The 21921-nt window shown below is 41.1% G+C and overlaps 1 protein-coding gene across 3 annotated transcripts; it reads right to left on the reverse strand.

The window, feature by feature from the left end:
• Window positions 1–1953: 1953 nt before the first annotated feature.
• On the reverse strand, window positions 1954–8473 carry nkx2.4a (NK2 homeobox 4a). Of its 3 annotated transcripts, XM_086147471.1 has the most exons (3): window positions 7899–8271; window positions 6616–7312; window positions 1954–2078 (listed from the first exon to the last, which is right to left on the reverse strand). In XM_086147471.1, coding segments are annotated over exons 1-3 (1068 nt in total). In that variant the 5' UTR covers window positions 8269–8271; the 3' UTR covers window positions 1954–2077. The 3 variants fall into 3 exon arrangements, with proteins under 3 accessions (XP_086003597.1, XP_086003670.1, XP_086003531.1); XM_086147544.1 differs by lacking the exon at window positions 1954–2078 and having other exon boundaries at window positions 5732–7285; window positions 7899–8473; XM_086147405.1 differs by lacking the exon at window positions 1954–2078 and having other exon boundaries at window positions 6058–7312.
• Between the last annotated feature and the right edge of the window lie 13448 nt (window positions 8474–21921).

Here is a 21921-nt window from a genome sequence, read left to right on the forward strand (position 1 = left end):
GTGGGAACTCAGAGCCCCTACTCACGCTTTTGGTTTTGGCCCAACACACAGCACATGCTTTGGTCAAGCTATTCTTCACAGCCCTTTTAGTCAGTTTGTTTATTCTAATGCTACTGCTACAAACAGGCAACCGTATTTTGGTAAGGAACTGTAGGTTTTGCAGTCTGCATACAAGAAAAAGGCTATTTAGATCTGAGTGCAGATTCTTTACTTTTTTGCAAGAGTGAATCCAGCCAACCTCTACTAAAAATCCTTCAATAATGCTAAACATAAATCTGGTAAATTACATGGTAACTTTTGTTGTGAGTGAAAAGCTATTTTCCCACATTTTTTATTTTAAGGTTGATGATGAAGGACACAAAATTTCATTATGAAGGCCGTCACAAAGTACATTTTATTTAAAAATATTTGTCATTGATCTAAATGATTGACGAATATGTTTAATAATCACAAAATAATTTACAACACACACATTTAACAGATGAACAACCAAAATTCCCGACAATTGCCTACCTTCATTGAACTGCTTTCCAACATGGGTTCTATTAACCAGCAATCTTCAGAGTGGCAGCTGGCCATTACCGTGGCAACAGTGAGCTTGAAAAAAACTGCTTGCTGGTTCAAAAGTAAAGTTCTTTGAAGGACAGAGATGAATTATTTTGTTCCATAAACCCGTCTTTCTTTTTTACTCAAATTTTCAGAATGAAAACCTTAATTTCTCTTCAGTAAATTTTTTTTTAATTTTTCTAAGGGGAAAAACCTGATCTGCTCGTTTTGATTTCCTTCTTTGTTGTTTCAAGCAGAGTGACTATTCCAAGGATAGAGTATAATTATATCATGTGTTAGCCTGCCAATAAATCTGACTGAGGAATGCAGTTTTTCTGAATGGCACTCTCACTTACACTGACTTGTCCTTCATGTCATGAAATCTATTAAATATCCTTTGTCCAACTCCTTATTTAATAGTGGACTTATTGAAGACATCGCTTTAAAAGCCAGGAAAATAATGTGCTCTACGCTATATTATTGGACACATTTTTTTCATTTTCTGTTCCTTTCAGTCTCACGGCATTTAAAGATAATGTTATTGATGTAAGTTCACAGCCATTGATCCTTTGGAAAGAATATACTTTGCCTGGATTTAAAAATTAAAAATTAAACAACATCCACCATGACCAAGGGGCATCTCTGAACCTGCCAATATGTCCTAAATGACTTTTTGTCAGAAGCTGAGAAAATGCAAAGTAAAGGAGTTGAGCAAAGAATTCGGAAAAAGAGATACATGTAATATTTTTAATGTTATGACATGACAGGCACATAATCACAAAAGTTATCACACAGTAAAAAAGCACTGAATTTTATTTCCCCTTTGCTTATTCTACTCACAAATCTAAACACAGCAGCACCATACTGGGGCCTGCTGCTGCTAATGGTGTTTAAAATCAGCTAAATTAATTTTCTTAAAGGAGTCTGTCGGATTTAATGAGGCATAAGTAATGGAAGTCCTACAATCACCAGTGCCATGCTGGAAGCACCATGGCAAGACAGAGCGGCCATTGATTCTTGCTTCAAACCTCTTGAGTTCCTAATCAGCTGCTTTGGTTGTGTATTTCAGGCCTGACAAACCTATTGTTGGCCTGTGTCACTGGAGGTCAGTAGTTATTAGTGGCAACTGAAAACAGTTTCTTTAACTACTTATGAGGAAACTGAATAAAATGCATAGGGGGACTTGGAGGGTGGGATTACTGACAACACAGCAAGTCCAGCCAGCACTGAGGAGTGTGTGACATGGTTTTCTAATTAGGGATGCTGCCCCCCCTACACACACACACACACACACACACACACACATACATGCGCGCACACATGCACGCATGCAAGCACACACACACACACAACATACACACACACACACACACACACACACAACGTACACACACACACACACACACACACACACACACACAACGTAGACACACATAGCGTACACATGCGTACACACATACACACACACACACACACACACACACACACACACTCCTAACCTGGTCCTCCTATCTTTCATCCTCTGCCCCCATCTAGAACAGAGAGAAGTGAATAGTCTTCAAAAGGTTGTTCGTCCCTGAAATGCCTCATATTGCAAAATGGTATTCATAGTAAGGAACGGAATTACGCAGCGCAAGGCTTGGAATAGCATATTGATGCAAGTTGAAGCGTGTGTATGAGGTGTGCGCATATTTGTGCATCTCTGTTCATGTCATTGTCAAGCCAAAGGCAGTAAAAATGTGGTTTCATGTTTTTAATTTCATAGAAATCTATTAGAGTGAGAATTGCTTTCAGAGTCCTATGACCTTCTTGAAATGCTGTCCGCACTCTAGGAAGATGATTATTTGCGGGCTATTTTTTCCTATTTCAAAATGACTGGAACGTTTTGCTTCCCGGGGCAGACTTACAGACTTATCATGACTCATTCTACTAAACAAATCTATTAGACATAGGTTTGCCATAGAAGAGAGGGTGATTGTCTCTTCTTGCCAGGATACGAGGACATTACATTAATTAAAAATCTCTCTCAGTGCCTTGGAGAACTTGCCAATCCAATACATTCACTTGAAAAGCAGCACTCGTCTCTTTTAATCATTTCATGTTGGTCAAAACTTGGGGGCCTCTCCGGGAATGAAGGAATGAAAGATAGACTGATGCAAAGAATACAGCTAGAAATTTGGACCCCATGAAAACACATAATATTGTACCTCATTAAGTATTTAATATTAATAATGTTGTATTATAATATGTTTTGAGGGGCCCTGGCAGTGTAGAGCTCTTTGACGTGTCCTATCCCTGTCCCCTACCAGTAATGCCCCTGCACGCTCCTTTTAGTGTTCTTTTGATTGTATGTATGCAGGCACACACGCGTTTGTGTGTGTGTGTGTGTGTGTATTCACCCTGTATTAATTTTTTTAAACACCAAATTTATATCTATGATTACCCTTCATCATTCCTGTATGAATTAATGTTGCCACACAAATTCTAAGAAAGAAGGGCGTTGCATTTTATTTGTTGTTCTTATGCTCTTGTGACTATATGCAAGGGTGGTTCTATTTTATATTTTTGATTGATGATCAGTGACAATAACAGTTTTCTCCAGCTATTGTAAAAAAAACGATTAAAAAAAATCCCCGTTTTGTATAATCTGTAACATGTTAGGCCCACACAGAGTAAACTTCGCAGGCAATAATGTTAAGTCCTAGCCAATTAGCAGTGTCTAGGTTGCTAGGTCACCTTGGTCAATTGAGGAACACATCAATGGGACTTGAAAAGGTTTCCCTGCGATCAGACCTTCTAACATATTAAGTAAGAATAATGGGAAGAAGAGAGTTGCGAGGAGGGGCAGAAACTGAAGCAAGGCTCCCTTTTACATTCAAATTATGCAGCACAACCTGCAATTACCTGAGAAGAATAGTCTCAAAAATTCCTTGCAAGTATGAAAAGACTATCCTCCACTTTAAGCTCTATACTAACTGTGCAGTGCATTCAGGTGGTGATAGAATCCTTCCAGCCTTGATGGAAATAACTGCTTTACTAGAAGCTATTTTATATTATGTCTAACTTTTTAATCACTGTGTGTGAAAGCGCATGAAATGTGTGAGTCCACGCTGTGCTGTGTGAGTGTGTACATGTGCATCTGTATGCGTAAGTACGTATGTAACATGCGAGTGTGTGCGTCCACGCGCACAGCTAACACTGTTGCAGCTGCAACCCCAAAACTTTCCAGACAGAAATGATGATTCCAGCACCAATTACAGTGCCCAGCTAGTCTCATATATCCTCACAAAGAGAGGTGCCCCCCCCCCAATAAACTGAAAGAAGCAACAGGCACAATAGCTAGTGATTACCAAGCATAGCCTATTAGTGCACCATAACTATAGCTATTGAAAAGAGAAAAGAATGGCTTCACCTCCACTTTCATTTCATGTGGTCCACCATCAAAAGCTTTGTTGACAGCTCATTCATGTCCTCAATTTGGAGGCAGAATCCGTCCAGGAGCATCTTACAACATCAAAGTGTATATTTCAAAATGTATTTCTATATTTGATACTCTGATCAATCTTCTTTCTAACGAAGTTGAAGCGCTCACTTCCACATGTCAGGTGCATATTGGCTCCGATGCTTCCTTCGAGTGTCGGGATGAAAGCACATATACATACAGCTGCCAGGTATGTGAAGGGGTTGGAAATGGAGGCTCTCCAAGGTCTCCATTGAGACACTCTGATAGCCATCATCATCATCACTGGGTGTCATCACCAAGGGGGCCGAGAAGTAATTTTCAAACATGTTTAAATGACCACAGGAAATGAAATGTTAGATCCTATTATGAGCCACTGCTATTGTAATAACAATTTTGAAGGAAAGGAGCAAAGAGGAAGGCACACCAGTGTTAAGTGACCTGCTTAAATACTTTGGAGTTTGTTTGCACAAATCTGTTATCTTTTAAGGAGATTGATCAAAATGTTTTGTGTGTGTATACAGAGGAGGGAGGGCATGTGTTTCTGTGAGTGTGTGTGTGTGTGTGTGTGTGTGTATGTGTGTGTGTGTGTGTGTGTTGTCATGGTTCTGTCTGTCTGCAGGTGAGAGTTTGTGTGTGAGTATGTGTAAATAAAAAAGAAACGGTGATGAGGAGCTACTTGGAGATTTTTAAGCCAAAAAAATGTCAGTGGTAAAGGTAAGAATTAGAACTCCTTCAAAATCTGCCCAAATTTAGAGCAAATGAATACAGATGTGCGTGCGTACAGATGCATCATGATACAGTCAAGTAAAGAATTTGGATTAAATTGAAAGAATCATCAAATACAAAATATTTAATTTGCTTTTGACATCTGGCAAAATTCTCGATATTCTCATGTCCAGAGCATTTCAAAAAGGGAAACACTTTCTCATTTTAATGAGAACACATTATCTTACTAAACCTCCACAATAATTTCAATGGAAGACCGCCAATGAGCCTTCCACTAATCTAATAATTTTAGCATGAAATCAAATCAAGCTCTTCCACGATAAAATCTACACACAGACAGCAATAATGACAAACCAATTGACGGGTACCAAAACAGTATTATACAGCCTTAATTTTAAAAACTTGGGAGGTTAAAGCATGTAACATATGATATTTGAGCCCTCTCGCTTCATGATGATGATGATAATAATAATAATAATAATAATAATAATAATAATAATAATAATGATAATGATAATAATAATTGTTAATATTACAATAATAATTATAGTAATAATGTTATTGTTATTATTACAGCCAACGTGTACAGTGTCTTTACACTTATTGCCGCCATACAATTCATTACTGACAAAAAACAGTTAAAAAAGCATCTCAATCAAAGGTTGCATTTGGAATAAAGCTGTTTACGTTTACGACGTGGAGAAAACGAAGGTCTGGTTCATTTAACGTAAAAAAATAGAAAATGACGTTGGTTAGTAGAATATTTTCGATTTTCTACCTGACAGAAAGTGTTAAGTTTTTGTTAAAAAAGGGGGAGGGCTGTCCTGGTCTTACTATTTCAGACATCCATGAAAGGCAACCCTCCAAAATGTCACTTGAACAATGCCGACACACTCATCGACCTTGCTTTCTAGCTCAATTTGGTTCAGGTCAAAACATAATGAAATTCACTTCGAAACAGATTCCTTAAAAAAAATACTTCTTCAGCAACCGCTCTCACACTTCAAGTTATTTATTGTTAACGTTCACTTAGTTCGGAAACATATACAGCAGCCATCACGCATGTGTTCCTTTTTTAACTTACAAAAGAATAGGGAAAAACATAAAAGTGGACGCAATAATGATTATTGTACAGTTAAAGTCATTCTGCTGGGTTAACCGAATATACAATTCCCTACGTCATTCCATTTGTCTAAAGGAATACATAAATTTACAATATTAATATGTCAAAATTCCACAAAAGACGAGCGGTAGTGACTTCAAAACTTGATCGACCCACCTCCACCCTCCACCTACCCAACCCCCCATCCCCCTCGTCCGAAGTGAAGTAGCATTCCTTTCTGTGTCAATAACGAAGAGTACTAAATATCGCGAGGAAAAGGTCCGAAAAAACATGGAGAAACTAATGGTCCGGGGGAAACAATGTAATTGCTTGGCGGGCAGCTGCGGCCCGTGTGTGTGCGTGTGTGTCTGCAACGGTCAAAAATAGACTTTCCCCTCTCAGAGATGTCAAAAAAATGTGCCCTAATCAGCTGGTAAATCTGTGCGCTTTTTCCCTCCCCCTACAAATGCATGTGTGCACATACAGATGCACACATATATGCATTTTTGTGCATATATGTATACACATAACACACGTATCTATATGCACATATATGCAAGTGAGTGTATATATATATATGTATACATACATATATATATATATGAAGTGTGTGTGTGTCCATGTGCGTGCGTGCGTGCGTCCATGTGTGTGTGTGTGTGTGTGTGTGTGCGTTCGTGTGTGTGTATGTGTGTGTGTGCGTGTGTGTGTTTTGAGTTCTGCAAGGGCTCATCCGCAGGTTCACATAGAAAAAAAGTGACAGTACTGTGTTGGGTCCTACCACGTTCTGCCGTAGAGGAGGTTTGAGTTGACCATGTTACTGGTATAATCTACAGCGGCCGTGTCTATCTGGGCCATGTTGAGCTGGCTGTGCAGGGAGGGGGGGCTGGGCGACATGTCTTCGAGCTCCAGCGCGTTCACCTGCTGCTGGCTCTGATGCTGCCCGAGGCCGCCGGCGGAAGGTGCGAGCACGACACCGCCGCCGTTCTGTTGCTGGCTCTGTTGCTGGTTCTGTTGTACCTGTTGCTGGTTCGGCGTCGGCGTGTTGGAGCTGTTCTGGCACGGTTTGCCGTCCTTCACCAGAACTGGCACGGCGACGCGCCTCGGGGACTGCGCCTGTTGCTGGCATAGGTTACCGTCCTGCTGCTGCTGCTGTTGCTGCTGCTGCAGCTGTTGCGCCGCCTTGTCCTTCGCCTGGCGCTTCATCTTGTATCGGTGGTTCTGGAACCAGATTTTCACCTGCGTCGGCGTTAGGTGGATCATGCTTGCCAGGTGCTCCCTTTCCGGCGCCGACAGGTATTTCTGCTGCTTAAACCTCCTCTCCAATTCGTAGACCTGAGCCTGCGAGAACAGTACGCGCCGTTTCCTCCTGGGCGCCGCGTGGAGAGGTGGCATGGATTTGGCGGCGTCCGCCATCCCAGTGAGGCTCCCCATGCCGGTCATGTTCATACCTGTGGAAGGTCCCATGAATCTAGAAACTTAAAAATATGCATACATACACGTGCTTTCAATAGACAGAAGAGGAGAACACTGTTTCGCCTGAAATTCGAACAGAATAATAATTGAAGATGACAAACGGATTTTAAGATTTGAGCCCTGCATCTTTTTATATATATATAACTTCTATACAATTTAGAATAAGCATAAGAATAAGAATAAGAATAAGAATAAGAATAAGAATAAGAATAAGAATAAGAATAAGAATAAGAATAAGAATGACAATGATGATGAAAAAAATAGCATGATTAGAACGAGATTCCCATTAATGAGATTACTCCACAGCCAGAAATAATGATCTCCTTTTCATTTTCAATCTCTATAAGCAGCCTCTCTTTTTTTTAGATCGAGTTTTAAAATATTTTCAAACTTTCTAAATAATAACGCATTGATTGTTATTATTATTAACTTTTTGCAATGACATCACAATTTATATGAATTACTTTTGTTCTGGATAGATTGAACCCGGTACATATTGTTTGCAAATTCGATATATATTAATTTTTAAAACAAAATAATTTCGAAGAAAGGGTGGCATACAGAGTGTGTATGGCGCAACGAACTTACTGGTGGAGTATCTCGGATCGGGGTTGGCGCTGTACCATCCGGTCGCCGCCGCGCTATTCCGCATGCTTTCCTGATACGACGGCAGATCTCCCATGTTCCCAATGCTCCCGTTGCAGTATCCCCCCATCGCGCCGTGAGAGAACTGGGGGACGGTGTGCGGCATGTGGTAGGTGGTGGCCACGCTTCCGTTGTGGCCAATGGAGTGCTGTTGCATGCCGGTCTGAGACACCTGCGGCTGTCGGTAGGTCCCCAGCGGAGAGGTTAGGTTCCCCGCGCCGTCCATGCCACTAAACTTCTTGTAGGTCTCCTCGATTGGACTCAAAATATCTGTCACTGAAAAAGGCGTTGTGTGCTTTGGGCTCAACGACATGATTCAGATTCAGAAATCAGGTTGAATTTTTTTTTTTTTTTTTTTTTTTTTTTTTTTTTTTTTTTTTTTTTTTTGGAGCAGATCAACCGTGTTGTTGTATCGGCTCTCTCCTTGGTTGATGTCTACGTAAGAGAGTGCTTGTACTGCGCCTGAGATCCTATTGATCGCCTTGGAGAAGGAGGCGAGCCCTGGGCGCTCTTAGCCCGGGTTTATTGGAGCCAGGAGCCAGGTTTATGACAAACACGGGGGGGCGGAGCGAAACTCCTAAATCAGCAAACAATAGTCATTGACATTTTAGGGAAATAATTCACGAAAATAAACTTTGCTTCATGTTCACTCGCACATATGAATAAAAGTTACACTTTTATTCTGTCCTTTCTGACAACTACAGCATATACAGCTAAGAACATCCCATCACTATGTTCTGCACATCAGCTGATCCTGCCACATATGACTATTTTGCGTCAGGAGGGAATTCCACTTTTTTCTAAAAACTTTGAGAGCACTTTAACAAATACAAGGGCCACCGAGTATCATCAAAGAGGCACAATGAAGTTGTATGACCAGCTCATTTCTGCTTCTTAAGCCTCATTTTGCTCCACCAGAGAGGGAGAAGCCCCAAATAAACTGAAAATGACAAATTGCTGAAAGTGGATGGTATGTGTGAGTATATCAACGCATCAACACGCAACTATGATCCACACACAGTAGTCTGCAATATATATTGATATATTTTCAAAAAATAAGGACCAAACTGAGCTTTCCGTAGGATAAACAAACGAATGGGTTTTTATTGCAATTTCGGAGACGTAAGCCTTGGCCCTCAACGTCGGCCAATGTGCATTAATGACACTTCACCGTCTTGACCTGACATTGTAATCTCTAAACAAACTGACTGGCGCCAAGGGGGTAGAGGGGTAAGAATCTGAGGAAGGAGATGACACATACACACCAAAAAAAAGAAAACAAGTAAAAAAGCAGGGATATTATGAACACTAACTCGCTTAATTGTGTGTCAATAGTGTGGTACATAAATATATATAACATATATGTGATTTCTACTAATCATCTCGATCAGGTATTGATTAATGTAGGCGTGTGTGTGTGTGTGTGTGTGTGTGTGCGTGTGTGCGTGCGCGCGTGTGTTTTTTACTATATCATAACCAATTGTGTCCAACAGTAACAACAAAAAGGAGCAGGTGTGCTTTCTGCCAGAGGGTTATTTCGTTTCTTCTTTCTTTTTTTCTTCTCAGCCCAGACACGAGTCACGTCTTCCTTCGTTTGAAAGGTGGGACATAAAAAAAAAACAACAAAAAAAAAAAACACTCGTGTACGCGGAGCCACTAATGTAATTTAGCTTGGCGTGTCAGCAGCAAGTAGCTGCCTAGCCTAATTGAGCAAATGAAGATGTGACATGGTCAGTCATCAATTATAGCAACATATCGAGGACGCCAATCTCCGGTTCGGATGATGGCCCTGATCGTAATAAACCATTGTTCGTATGCAGCCGACTCCCCCCCCCCACACACACACACACCCACCCAACCATCCCTCAGCACCCCCACCCCCAGATGCCTGCACTCTGCAGCGGATATAACGTGAAGTGGTTCTTATTGTTGGCGGTTATGGTGATCGTGCTGCTGCGGCCGTATCTGTTGTTGCTGCTGTCGTGGAAATAAAAAAACGCCAAAAGTAACGCCAACAAAAGTCAGCTGGGCCTTTCAATAATCCGAGTTCTCATAGGAGATTATAACCAGATTCTAATCCCCCTCCGAGCATTAACAATAAACCTATCACCTGTTTTTATCACGTTTTGCTTTTGCACCTCCAGCACCTTACCCAGAGGAGGCGCGAATGGGGGTGGGGGGTGGGTGGGGGGGGGGGGGCGCGTAGGCCTCATCTCGGGCCACTAACGCTATGTAAATGAGGAAAACCTCTCAACCTCGTGGATTACCAAGTCAGAGAGCAGGACCCCGGTCCGCAGACCCCCCTCCACATTAGGATCCCATAAAAAAAAAAGCGATCTGGCGGAGGCGCGCGGCTCAACGGTTTCCCCGGTCAACGTACCAGTCAATTTAAGTTCACGGTTTGCATCTTGACTTGGCAAAGGCGGACGATTTGGAAGGAACGGACACGCCGGAACGACGGCCGGTCGAGGTTTGTGGATCAATTCTGCATATGTATTCTAAGAAAATGCCCTGTTAATAATCTGGTTAGTATTTTTGTTTTTAGAATGGAAAAGTATGATCTTCTAATTCAAGGCTTACAAGTTAAAAAGGTAACCCAATATATGATTTAAATTCATGTATGTACATCTTTTTTTTGTGCCAAGATAGGATTTTAAGTGGTGTTTTGGTGCCAGCATTGTGAAGAAACGCATTTTCCTCCTTTATTTTCGCGGAGCGTTGTTTGTATTGATTTTTTGTTATTATTCTATACATAGGTGCGTTTGTGTTTTTCACACCTGAAAACCCGTTGGCAACATTTAAAAAAATGTAACCGAAATTTTAAAGAACAATATTATGATCAAACATTAATATTTGCCGACTTCGATCAATCTTTGATCATTTATTTTATTCTAACGTTGCGAATAATGCCTTCATCATGACACACGCAGGTAGTTTTCGCCTCGAAATAAACAACGGTGGGCTGCGTTAAAATGAAATGTCCAACGACTTTTATTCTTTAGGCGCAAGCCGTCGTATATTTCCATAGTTGGTGATGAGAGAATAGGAACAATTGTTTGATATATTTTCTGTTGTGAAGACAATCTTTTCTGAAGTCCCCCCCTCTCCCAGTTCAGACCAAAAGCGCCTGAAGTACCTTTCTCCATTATTGTTGGTTCAATGCCCTGAGAGACGTGGAGAGACGCCGGAGGGCCCAGGGTCCTGACCCGACGTATGAGCCGCAGACCGCTCCGAATTTCATCTTCAAAACATCACACCCACTTTGACTTTAGTTTATTTTTGATCGGTATAATCCTAATTTTAATCCGGGGATTGAAACATGGTGATAGCATGCAATTGCTGTCTTGCTTATTCTCTAAATGGGGATAGGGAGAGGGGCGCACACTGTTTAACGTTTTAGATTTATCATAAACTCCATGAGACATACAGCGTGAAAGGTCAGCACGACCAGGCTACTTTGTGCAGGTCATGCGTAATTTACCCACGATGTGCACCATTCATCGCTCTTTTCTTGGCCTCCCTTAATCCCCTGTTATTTTATTTGCGGGGATTACATTTCAGTACGCCGTCCCGTCGAGCCTGTCACTTAAAAAAACAAAATCCTCAGTGTTTGGGTTAAATCGCGAGAATAGATCGGATTAAAACCACCAACCTGCGTCAGACGACCTTATTAAAAGCCGCAAAATCTGCGCAGACTTTACGCACAGACGTCGGATTTAAGAAGTCAAAAAATTAAAACTGCGAACTTGAAAAGAAACACCGACACAGTGACAGGAAAATTACAGTTTTTATTCCATTGGAACGGCGCATAAATGTAAGTTAAGCTCTCCGTTTCCCGCGAAAGAAATGTTAATATTTTCAGAAATATTTGCACTTTCGACATGATCGATTTATGATCGAGATCAGGTATATAGACGGACGCGTCCATTTGCGCAAACTATTTCAAAGACTAGTTGGGGCGGCTTTTACGCACAAAACGAAACTCGTTTGTTTAGTATCCTGATGGATGAGATTGCTCGAACCCTCACTCCAAACTTTTCTTTCTGTAATTCATTTTTCCTTAATCTGACCCTTCGAAATCACATCTGGTAATTCCCGTCGGCCGATTGGCTGAGATTTTCCTTCCACATCTGCAGTCAGAACAGTTTAGATCACATACTTTCTCTCGCCTCTCAAACCGCCGCGCAGTGTGAGAGTTAAAAAAAAAGAAGAAGCAGAAGAAGAAGCGGGCAGGTGCGCATCATTCAGCTGCGCTACTTGAAACGGTGCGGTTCTTCGTCTAAGTAGGTTAAAGGTCCTCCCAAGTGGAGAAAGTATATGACGAGCCCCTTGAGAAGCGTATTCTTTCGCAGGAGTTTGCATTCATTCACAATTAATGTCGCTCGATGGACGAAATGATGCTAATAGGGCGCCAAAAAACCCAACTTGGGCTTTTATGGAGACGCTGACCGTAATCTGACAGTTTGGGGGAAGATAAATAAAATAATAAATTGAGAGCTGGGGAAATCTAAATGCTGTAATAAGATTATAGTATAGAAGTTGTTCTAGAGTCCTTGCACTTCACTTACCTGATTAAGTTTGTGTTAAGGTTATAATAAAACGGTGATGACTGCACAGCTGTGAGCATGGGATGCCTTGTGAACGTTGAATGTAAAGAAAATATTCTTTTCCCCTCCGTAAATCATCAGTTTTACAGATTAATTTCTAAGCTTGCTCACTTACCAAAATAAAGTAAAGGCATACCTTTAATTCACCTTTTTTACCTGCTAAGGCAATGTTCTTTCGATTAAAATGGCTGAAACAATAAAAAAGCAATGCAAATATATACTTATAGAATCCATTCAATTACGAGAAAAATGAAAATTATATAAGATAAACACACTAAAATATACTGTATTCTTCAGCTCTAAAATTGCTTTAAAAATTGTTCAGTTATATCTTAGGTAATCAAGTTAAATGCAGTTAACCAACTTAAAATGTGTTGAAGTAGTTCGATTCAAACAGAAAGAGTGAACTTTAGCTGAGGTCACTAATTGACTAATAGATGATGTGCACTCCAGATTATTTACCCTTCAGTGAGAGAATGTTGATGTCCTTGATTAAAAAAAGGTGAGATCTTTGCTACAAATGTATCATCGGTGCCAAGCTGTATATTGGTTTTCATTTTTGTCTCAGAAAACTGGAGTTATTTACATTGCAGCTGCAAACCCTTGCTTAGCTCTTTGTCATCATAAACTAATGATTCTCTTTCAACACATTGGCCGGTGTCATTTTCTTTCAAATTACCTTATCCACATGAATTAAGAAAAAAAAAAGAGTTTCAGTCAATATTTGCTTCACATATAATGATCATGTCCAACGAATACATAAGCACATATGTATGGTCGGTTCACCGGCATCAAGGTTTGAGAAATTGAACATTTTCAGACGATTCCTTCAAGTTATCAGTGTGAAACATTTTGTTTGGGGGAAATTGGAGGTCAGAGCTCAGTGAGTTCTGCTGTCCTCTGTGTTGTTTTGAGTGGCAGTATTTTTGCGCAGCTGCTCTCCTTTGTTGCAACACTTTAAAAAGAAAAAAAAAAGAAGGTTGCTGATAAGCATTTGTACCATTCGCATGACAGGACAAAGCGGATACTCAAACAGGGTGATCGGTTCCAGGCTTACCTGGTGTGTTCATCTCTCTGCTGCATGGACTGTGGCAGTAGAGAGGGTGAATAAACAAAGCTGTTAAAGAAGAGGGTCCCGACTCAGGCTTGCTGTCAACCACTACGGCAAAATGCATGCCAGCATTTCTAGTCGTCCAGTAGCACCTGATTGTTGTAATAGGACGAAAGCTTTTTAATCTGTTCTTGGGAGAGCGGCCCACTAAAGTTGTGGCTTTATTGATGATTTTCTTTTTGTTGACTTTTTCATGGAAACTAAATCTTCGGCCTCGCGATTGCAAAACATGCGCATCTGCTAAGAAATCATAGTAGCAAACATTTATTAATCTATTTATTTATTTATTTGAACTGAATCATTTATTTCCTTTCTTTCACTCTCTTTCACACAATTTTTCATGCTATGTGGGGTTTTTTCTGTTAGTTTTTGTTTATCTTAATTAAATAAAGGATTTGTGAAAAAGCAATTTCAAAACCCTGACCCTTATTTGTAATTTCTAATCTTTTAGTTATATGGCTTAATGTTTTTTATTGTGCATGGCATATGTCCTCTATTTTTTACCTCTGGAACACCTTTGTTCTGCAGTGGAATTATTATGGTTGCAGAGGCAGTTAGGACCAATGCACCCATGATAAAATGTAAAACACTATTTTGCACGGTGGATGGAATAAATCATAATCAAATACCTGGTTTTACAACCGAAATATGTGCAAATAGCAGTAATGTGTGTCAAGTGATTCCTGATGTCCAATTATAAAAAAAAAAAATGTTTTTGCAGTTCATGTCTTCATTGAAGTGGTCAAGAGACGCGTCTTCTAAAAGTTTCGAAGCACTTTGAGTGTGGCAGCTGGAGACAGGGAAACTTTTAAATGGTCACACAATTCAACAGCGTGAACGTGAATCGAAGCTGCATATTTATACCTCTGTTTGTAGCATTGCAGCCACTTTAGGGTGCTTTTATTCAGTAGGCCACCTGATAGCCTACTATTATTTAGATCAATCCACATAAACGTACCACAAAACTATTTTAAATTCAGAATGTACTCATATGAGCGCATATCTTATGCTCCAATTGAGATTATCAAGTCAAAGCTGTTCTTTAGAAAGTTATGAATAAAAGCTTGTTTTTTTCTTTCTGGAAATAGAGTACAGCCTTAAATCATATTATCATATTACTCATATTATCATAACATTTAACAATCTAGTGTCTAAGTAAAAATTTTTTTTTTGGATGACTTTTCGCTTCATAGTCTGAATAGTCCAAATGCAATTCTTCAGTATAGTAGAAAATTATATGATGCAAAACTAACTAACTAACTCACTAACTCTCTCTCTCTCTCTCTCTCTGTATATATATATACATGTACATATATATATGTATACACACACACACACACACATACACACACACATATTGCTATTTGTGACATTTCTAAACATTCAGGTAATCCATAGGGCAGCTAAACTAAATATCATGGCATTGTTTGTGAATGGTAGATTTTCTCAATATTAAGTTCCCTTCCAAAATGCAATACAGTGACAACTAACTGCCAGTATTGAATCAAAATATCTTAATTGGCATTACTTGAGACGACACTGCCACTGTAAACCTGAACAACAACATTTTTTTCATTAAGAAGTTCAACACTAACTTGCAATTCCATCACAACTCAGAAAAACCCGTCTTTTTCTGTGAGTATCATAAGCAGATTTATTGAAAACCTTTTTGGAGGCCATCTGTGAAACAACAGTAAAAGGTAACCGCAAAGCAACATGAGTCTATCATGGAGGGTTGTTTTTATGCCGTGCATTTTTATTTGATAAAATTACATTGCAGCTATAAATATTCTTTGCATGTATTTAAGTTGCACCAGGTTGAATTGTTGTTATTATACTTTAGCAACTGGGATTTAAGTAACAAATAAATCAGTGTACACCTGATTTTTTTTTTTTCAATAGACCAAAAAAAAAAAGAAATAAAAATGTATTAACATTAATATCCTTTATTTTTTCAATTACAGAAAGATCTTATGCTTCAGCTTTCAGGGAGCATTTACCAAAATATTTCCTGTATTTATGCATATTCCTCGTGAATATTATGCTCATTTCTTTTGTGTGCTGTAATTAATTCAGTGCCTTGTTCAAAATTGTTTTTGCATACACACTTGTATATTATTTAAACTGAGTTATTAAAGGCACAATTTTGTTGAGCTGTTGGCCTAGAATTGCAGTTTATCATCAGAGCTGTGTCCAGAGTGCATTTTATTCTTTCGAATCTGTGAGAAATATTCCAGATTGCAGAATACTGCTTTGAACTGAGATCACTTCATATACTTTCTACCTTTGACCAGAACCAGCCCTTCGTAACAGTGAAGTTATCTTTTGTCACTACACTCACAGGCATACACAGACACACATACACTTTTTCATCTTATTTATTTTGTGTTTTTTTGCTACCTATCTGGGCTCCCTGTGGACAGGAAGCTAAGAATTTTATTGGATAAGGAAACATGTGTTTAGACTGTACATATGACAAACACTTTCAATCTTGAACACACACAGACACAAAACTAATGTGCACTCAGTCACATAAAGGTCGTTATATTATATGGATTGTAAAGGCATCACGTAGCATGAATGAATGAACTGACTTTCTCTACGATTTTCCTAGTAGCATTTATGGTCATAGCCTGATAGCTAAAGGATTCTGTCTTTATAGTTCTGTAGCAGTAAATGTATTGACAGCAGGCTTTTTCTCTGATCTGTTACGGGCTTCATGACTCACAGATTCAGCCGAGACATGTGACCCCATGTGTTAGCTAACAGAAAAATGTAGCTGTTTGAAAATCAAGTTTACACAAATCAGAGTGTATTTAGATCCTACTCATCCTTCTTCTCTGGAAGCTAACTCAAACGTTATATTCTAAAAATGTGTGTATCCATATTGTAAAATACATTGTTTTTTTTTTATAACTTGAGTTTTCCCCTTATACCTGCCATTTTACTTTAATTAAGACATTGTTCCTGTAAATTTGGGAATTTGTGTCTGAAGTTTACCCTACATTTTAATAATTGTTTTTTTTAAGCTGTTGTGAATTAATGGAACTGATATAAGCCACAGAACTAATATGAAAAACTATGAAGTCCAATTAAAACCCCAGCTGACATATTTCTGACGTTTCCCAAAGCACTTCAATCTCTTTGTCTCTGCATCCGCATGTTTTTTGCTGACCATCTTGCTTTTTGCTGCAGTATGGTAATAACTAAGCTGTCTGAGGCTAACAGCTCTCCTGTTTGTTGCTTTTTTTTGTCTTGTTTCAGTGGTTATTCCCCTTCGGAGGGATGTCAGCCCTTCACGTCTGGCCATCCCTGAGGACGCTTGAAGCCATCTTGTCTGCCTGATCATCACACTACATGCTCTCTTCCACAATACTGCCCTCTCGCTGCTCCACCACTTGAAACGCTTGACTGGCCTTTTTCTTTGAAACCATCGTGAAATTGTGTGCAAAAATGATGCAGGCTGTTCCTCCTCTCTACTCCATCCAGCCATGTGTGCAGGAGCCAGAAAAAAGGGCGAGAGATTCCTTCACGTACATGACTGCTACCCAACCAACAGGAAAATGCACAAAACATTCTTGAATGATTTTATTATATACACACACACACACACACACATATATATATATATATATATATATATATATATATATATATACACTGTATTGTATATATTTGATTAGTCAGTTTAACCATAATTGTAGCAGGAGTAGAGTTCAACAGCAGCACTTAAAACTGAAGTCTTTGATAATACTAGAAGTGGCATGAGTTATACTCGGACCCTGCATACCTCTGCCAATAGGAATGTGTGATGTGAAAAAAAATCCTCTACTTTTGATAGATTTACTTTGGACCATTCTGCTAATCATCTGTACAGAGAAGTAATGTATGGAGGATTTTCTCATGACCATCTAGGTAGCATTCACCTGCATTCTCTGATGTTCCCAACTCCTTCTGGGACATCCTTCACTTGTGGCCATTTACAAATAACAAGAAAGAAGTCTCAGTGCTTTAAAATAGGACTATATAAATAGGTTTTCATTTTTTCTGCCACAGTAGTTGGTTTTGAAGATGCCATTTAAGGAGGTCACCTTACGTTCCACTATGTTAATAAGCATGAATGCAAATCAGCAAGAGAATACATCTAAAACACTCACTCCATTAGTGGGCACATTTTATCCAAATAAATCTGTTGAGGTTTTTGATTTGCCTTACCTAACAGTTTTCAGGGAAGCTGTCTTAGCTCCAATATCTGTCGTAGTCCGCAGACTCTATAAACTGAACTCTACTTTTCCACTGCTCTATCCGTCTCACTCACTCATTGCACTCACCTGTCTGATCACGAGCAATCAGGACCAGTATGAAGACACAAGCCACAGGCTTATCTATTTGCCAATTTGTCATAACCAGTTGTACGCTCATATTGTCTTGTTTAGCGGCATCTCCTGCGGTGCCTTGTTCCCTGGGGTGTGAGACTTCCAGCTTTTCCCCGACCTGATCTCCTGCTTTGTCTGCTCCTTGTCAGTTTAATCGCTTGGGATTGAGTCTCACTTGGTAACTCACTCCTTGCCCGTTTAGAATACATCTGCTCTCTACTCCTGTCAGCTTCTACCGCCAACAATATAAGACCACCTCAGAAAGATGTCAGATCCTATGGTGGTCTTGCAGTAATTACTTCCATATAAATCACAACCTGTTACACCCTAGTCATTCTCATTAAATAATTACAATAATGAATCTGGATCATGTCGAAAGGAATCAAAATAAAAAAATTCAAAATAAAAAAATCTGTATTATATTAGCATGGACAATTTGTATTCAGGGGGAAAAAAGTGACAATGCTGAAAAATGTCAAATGCACAAAGTGTGCAAGTACAACTTGTTTGCATAAAATAGATGTTCATGATTCTGTCCATCCATCCATCCATCCATCCATCCATCCATCCATCCATCTTCCCCTGTTTATCCAGAATCAGGTCATGGGGGCAGCAGCTTGAGCAGTGAGGCCCAGAGCTCCCTCTCCCCTGCCGCATGGTCAAGCTCAACTGGGGGGAACCCCCAGACCAGCCTAAAGAAATAGTCTCTCCAGTATGTCCTGGGTCTTCTCCGTGGTCTCCTCCCAGATGGACATGGTCGGAATACCTCCCCTGGGAGGCATCCAGGGGCCACCCTGACCATCCTCACCCTATCTCTCAGGGAGAGTCCGGCCACTGTGCGAAAAAAGTAATTTCGCCCGCTTATATCCAAGACCTTGTCCTTTCGGTCACTACCAACAGCTCGTAACCAGAGGTTGGGGTGGGAATGTAGATTGACTGGTGAATTGAAAGCTTCGCCTTCTGGCTCAGCTCCCTCTACACCCTCTGCACCGAGCTGCCTGCCGATCTCCCGCTCCAGCCCTCCCTCACTCGTGAACAAGACCCTGAGATACTTGAACTCCACCACATGGGGCAGGACCTCTTCCTCACCCCGGGGTGAGCACTCCACTTGTTTCTGGGTGACCACCATGGTCTGGGATTTGGAGGTGCTAATCCTCATCCCGACCGCTTCACACTGGGCTGTGAACCGCTCCAGTGAGAGCTGGAGATCATGGCCTGATGAAGCCAACAGAGCTACATCATCTACAAAATGCAATGACTCGATCCTGCGGCTACCAAACCAGTTCCGCACGATGCCCTGGCTGGGCCAAGAAATTCTATCCATAAAATTTTTGAACAGAATCTATGACAAAGGGCAGCCCTGGTGGAGTCCAACTCTCACCGGGAAACAGGTTCAACTTACAACCGGCAATGCAGACCCTGCTACTGTAAAGCTTTTTGACTGCTTCTGCAACTTCAGCCCCAGCAATAGGTGTGTCTGTTCCAGAGTTCCAGGGTCTGTTTCCTCATTGGAAGGTGTTTCAACGGGATTGAGGAGGTTTCGGCAGTATTTCTGCCACCAATCTACAACGTCTGAAGTCGAGGTCAGCAGCGCCCTATCCCATTGTACACATGAGGCACTGCTTCCCCCTCTTCAGCAGACGGATGGTGGACCAGAATCTGTTCAACGCCCACCAGAAGTCTTTCTCCAAGGTCTCCCCAAACTCCTCCAATGCCGGAATATTTGCCTTGGTAACTATCAAAGCCCAATGCCGCTTGGCCTGCCAGTACCTGTCAGCTGCCTCAGGAGCCCCACAGGCCAGAAAGGCCGATAGGACTCCTTTCAATTTGACAGCATCCCTCACCGCTGGGCTCAACCAGCGGATTCGAGGATTGACGCCCCAACAAGCGCCAATTGCCTTACGGCTGCAGCACCAGAGTACTGCCTCGACAATGGAAACACCGAACATTTGCCATTTGGACAAAATGTACCCCCCCCCATTAGAGTCAGCTTACTACCAGGTGGTGATCGGTTGACATCTCCACCCCTCTCTTCGCCTGAGTGTCCAGGACATGCAGTTGCAAGTCCGACGACACATCCACAAGGTCGATCAAAGAACTGTGACTCCAATGGGAGGCTACTCTCTCGTCCACCAGGTTGAGCCCCAACGTACAGGTGCCGAGTCGGGGAGCATTCAATATGCCCGCACCTGCAGAGCCCCTCTCACTGGGGGCAACTCCAGAGTAAAAAAAGAGTCCAGACCTTCTCGAGAGACCTGGTTCCAGACCCCACGCAGTGTGTCGAGGTGTGTCCAACTATATCTAGTCGGACTCTCTCAGCCTCACGCATCAGCTCAGGCTCCTTTTCCACCAGAGAGGTGACATTCCATGTACCGAGAGGCAGCCTCTGCACCTTAGAGTTTGACCGCCAAGGTCCCCCGCTCCGGAAACACTAAACCTGACCTGCTTGGCCCTTCCTGTGGGTAGTAAGCTCAGTGGAAGAGGGACCATTGTCAATCCGTCAGGCTGTGCTCAGCCGAGCACATGGGTGCAAGCCCAGCCATCAGGCGCTCACTATCGAGCCCCGTCCCTGGGCCTGGCTCCAGGAGAGGGCCTGGTGACCCACATCCGGGCAAAGGAAAACAGGATTCTGTTTTTTTCTCTTCATGGGTGGTCTTCTGAGCTGCACTTTGTCTGGCCCCTAACCTGGGACCTGTTTGCCTTGGATGACCCTTCCAGGGGCGTAAAGCATCCGACAACAAAGCTCTCTGGATTACTGGGATGCGCAAACCCCTACATCATGGTGTGGTGGCAGCTCAGGGAGGGGATTTATGATTCTATGGTGTGAAATATTAAGCCTTAAGAGAAACTACAAGCTATTTTTGAATATCCGATGTATGCAGCTAACCAAGGCTATTTTTTGTAAGCTGCTTAGTGTAAATCCAATGTATTGTGTGTTTTCTATATTTCATTTTGTAAATGCATTAATCCAGCACAGATGACCCCATTCAGAATTTCTGCACTGATGCAGTATGGTTAATGTCACTTAAGCAAGAACTACAAGGGCAATTGTCTTCCATATCTGAGGTTTGCAAGCACTGCTCAACTCACCCATGACCTGTGAAAACACACCTGGAATGTGAACACACAAAAAAGGCATATTAGCTTGATATTGGGTAGTTTTACGTCATCTCAGAACACCTCATCTCAGAGTTAAAGGTAAAAACCTCTTCAACACTTTCAAATTTTAAGCCCATATCTAAAACACATAAGCACCTCAGAACAGAAATGAGCCGCCTGAGGACAATTTTTGTAACCCAGCTGATACAGAAAGGGGAGGAGAGATGATCTTGCAACACTCATGACAAGGACTCACTACCAATGGATCCAACTGATCCAACTGATCGCACTGAAACATTACCAATGTAGTATCATGTTCTCGAGATGTCTGAGACATCTGAGACACCATCTGGACATCAACCTTTAGGTTGAAAATTACTTCAGGGATGCTAACATATTTCTGGCAGTAGATAGACAGGATACAATCAGCAGCTACTCAATCTTGGAGTCACGCTTCTTAGTCAAAAATGTGGTCACCAGGTCTGTGGGGGTGAACCCACATTTGAATCAAACACCTGGTCAACTACCAATTAGAACACTCATGGATGGCATAAGACCTGTGCGGCCCAGACCCAAAGATGAGTAGGGATGTGTTCTCAAACCAACTCTGGCCATTTTCGTGATATTGAGAAAGGGACATGTGACTATTTCAGAAATTTATATTTCAGTCACATTAATTAGGTTCGTGTTTTATCCATATACATTTGTTCCACATGTCCCTAAATATATAAATTGTTTGGTTTAGATGGTTTAATCACCGCGAGTCAAGTTTG

The sequence above is a fragment of the Fistularia commersonii genome, chromosome 1 (genome assembly GCF_037954325.1).
Source record: "Fistularia commersonii isolate RoL2024-O1a breed Wild chromosome 1, RoL_Fcom_v1.0, whole genome shotgun sequence".
Taxonomy (NCBI): domain Eukaryota; kingdom Metazoa; phylum Chordata; class Actinopteri; order Syngnathiformes; family Fistulariidae; genus Fistularia; species Fistularia commersonii.

Coding starts and splice junctions, on each gene's coding strand:
- nkx2.4a (XM_086147405.1), bottom strand. CDS start 8,268: ATGTCGTTGAGCCCAAAGCACACAACGCCTTTTTCAGTGACAGATATT. Junction 7,313..7,898: donor CGATCCGAGATACTCCACCA/GTAAGTTCGTTG, acceptor CATATTTTTAAG/TTTCTAGATTCATGGGACCT.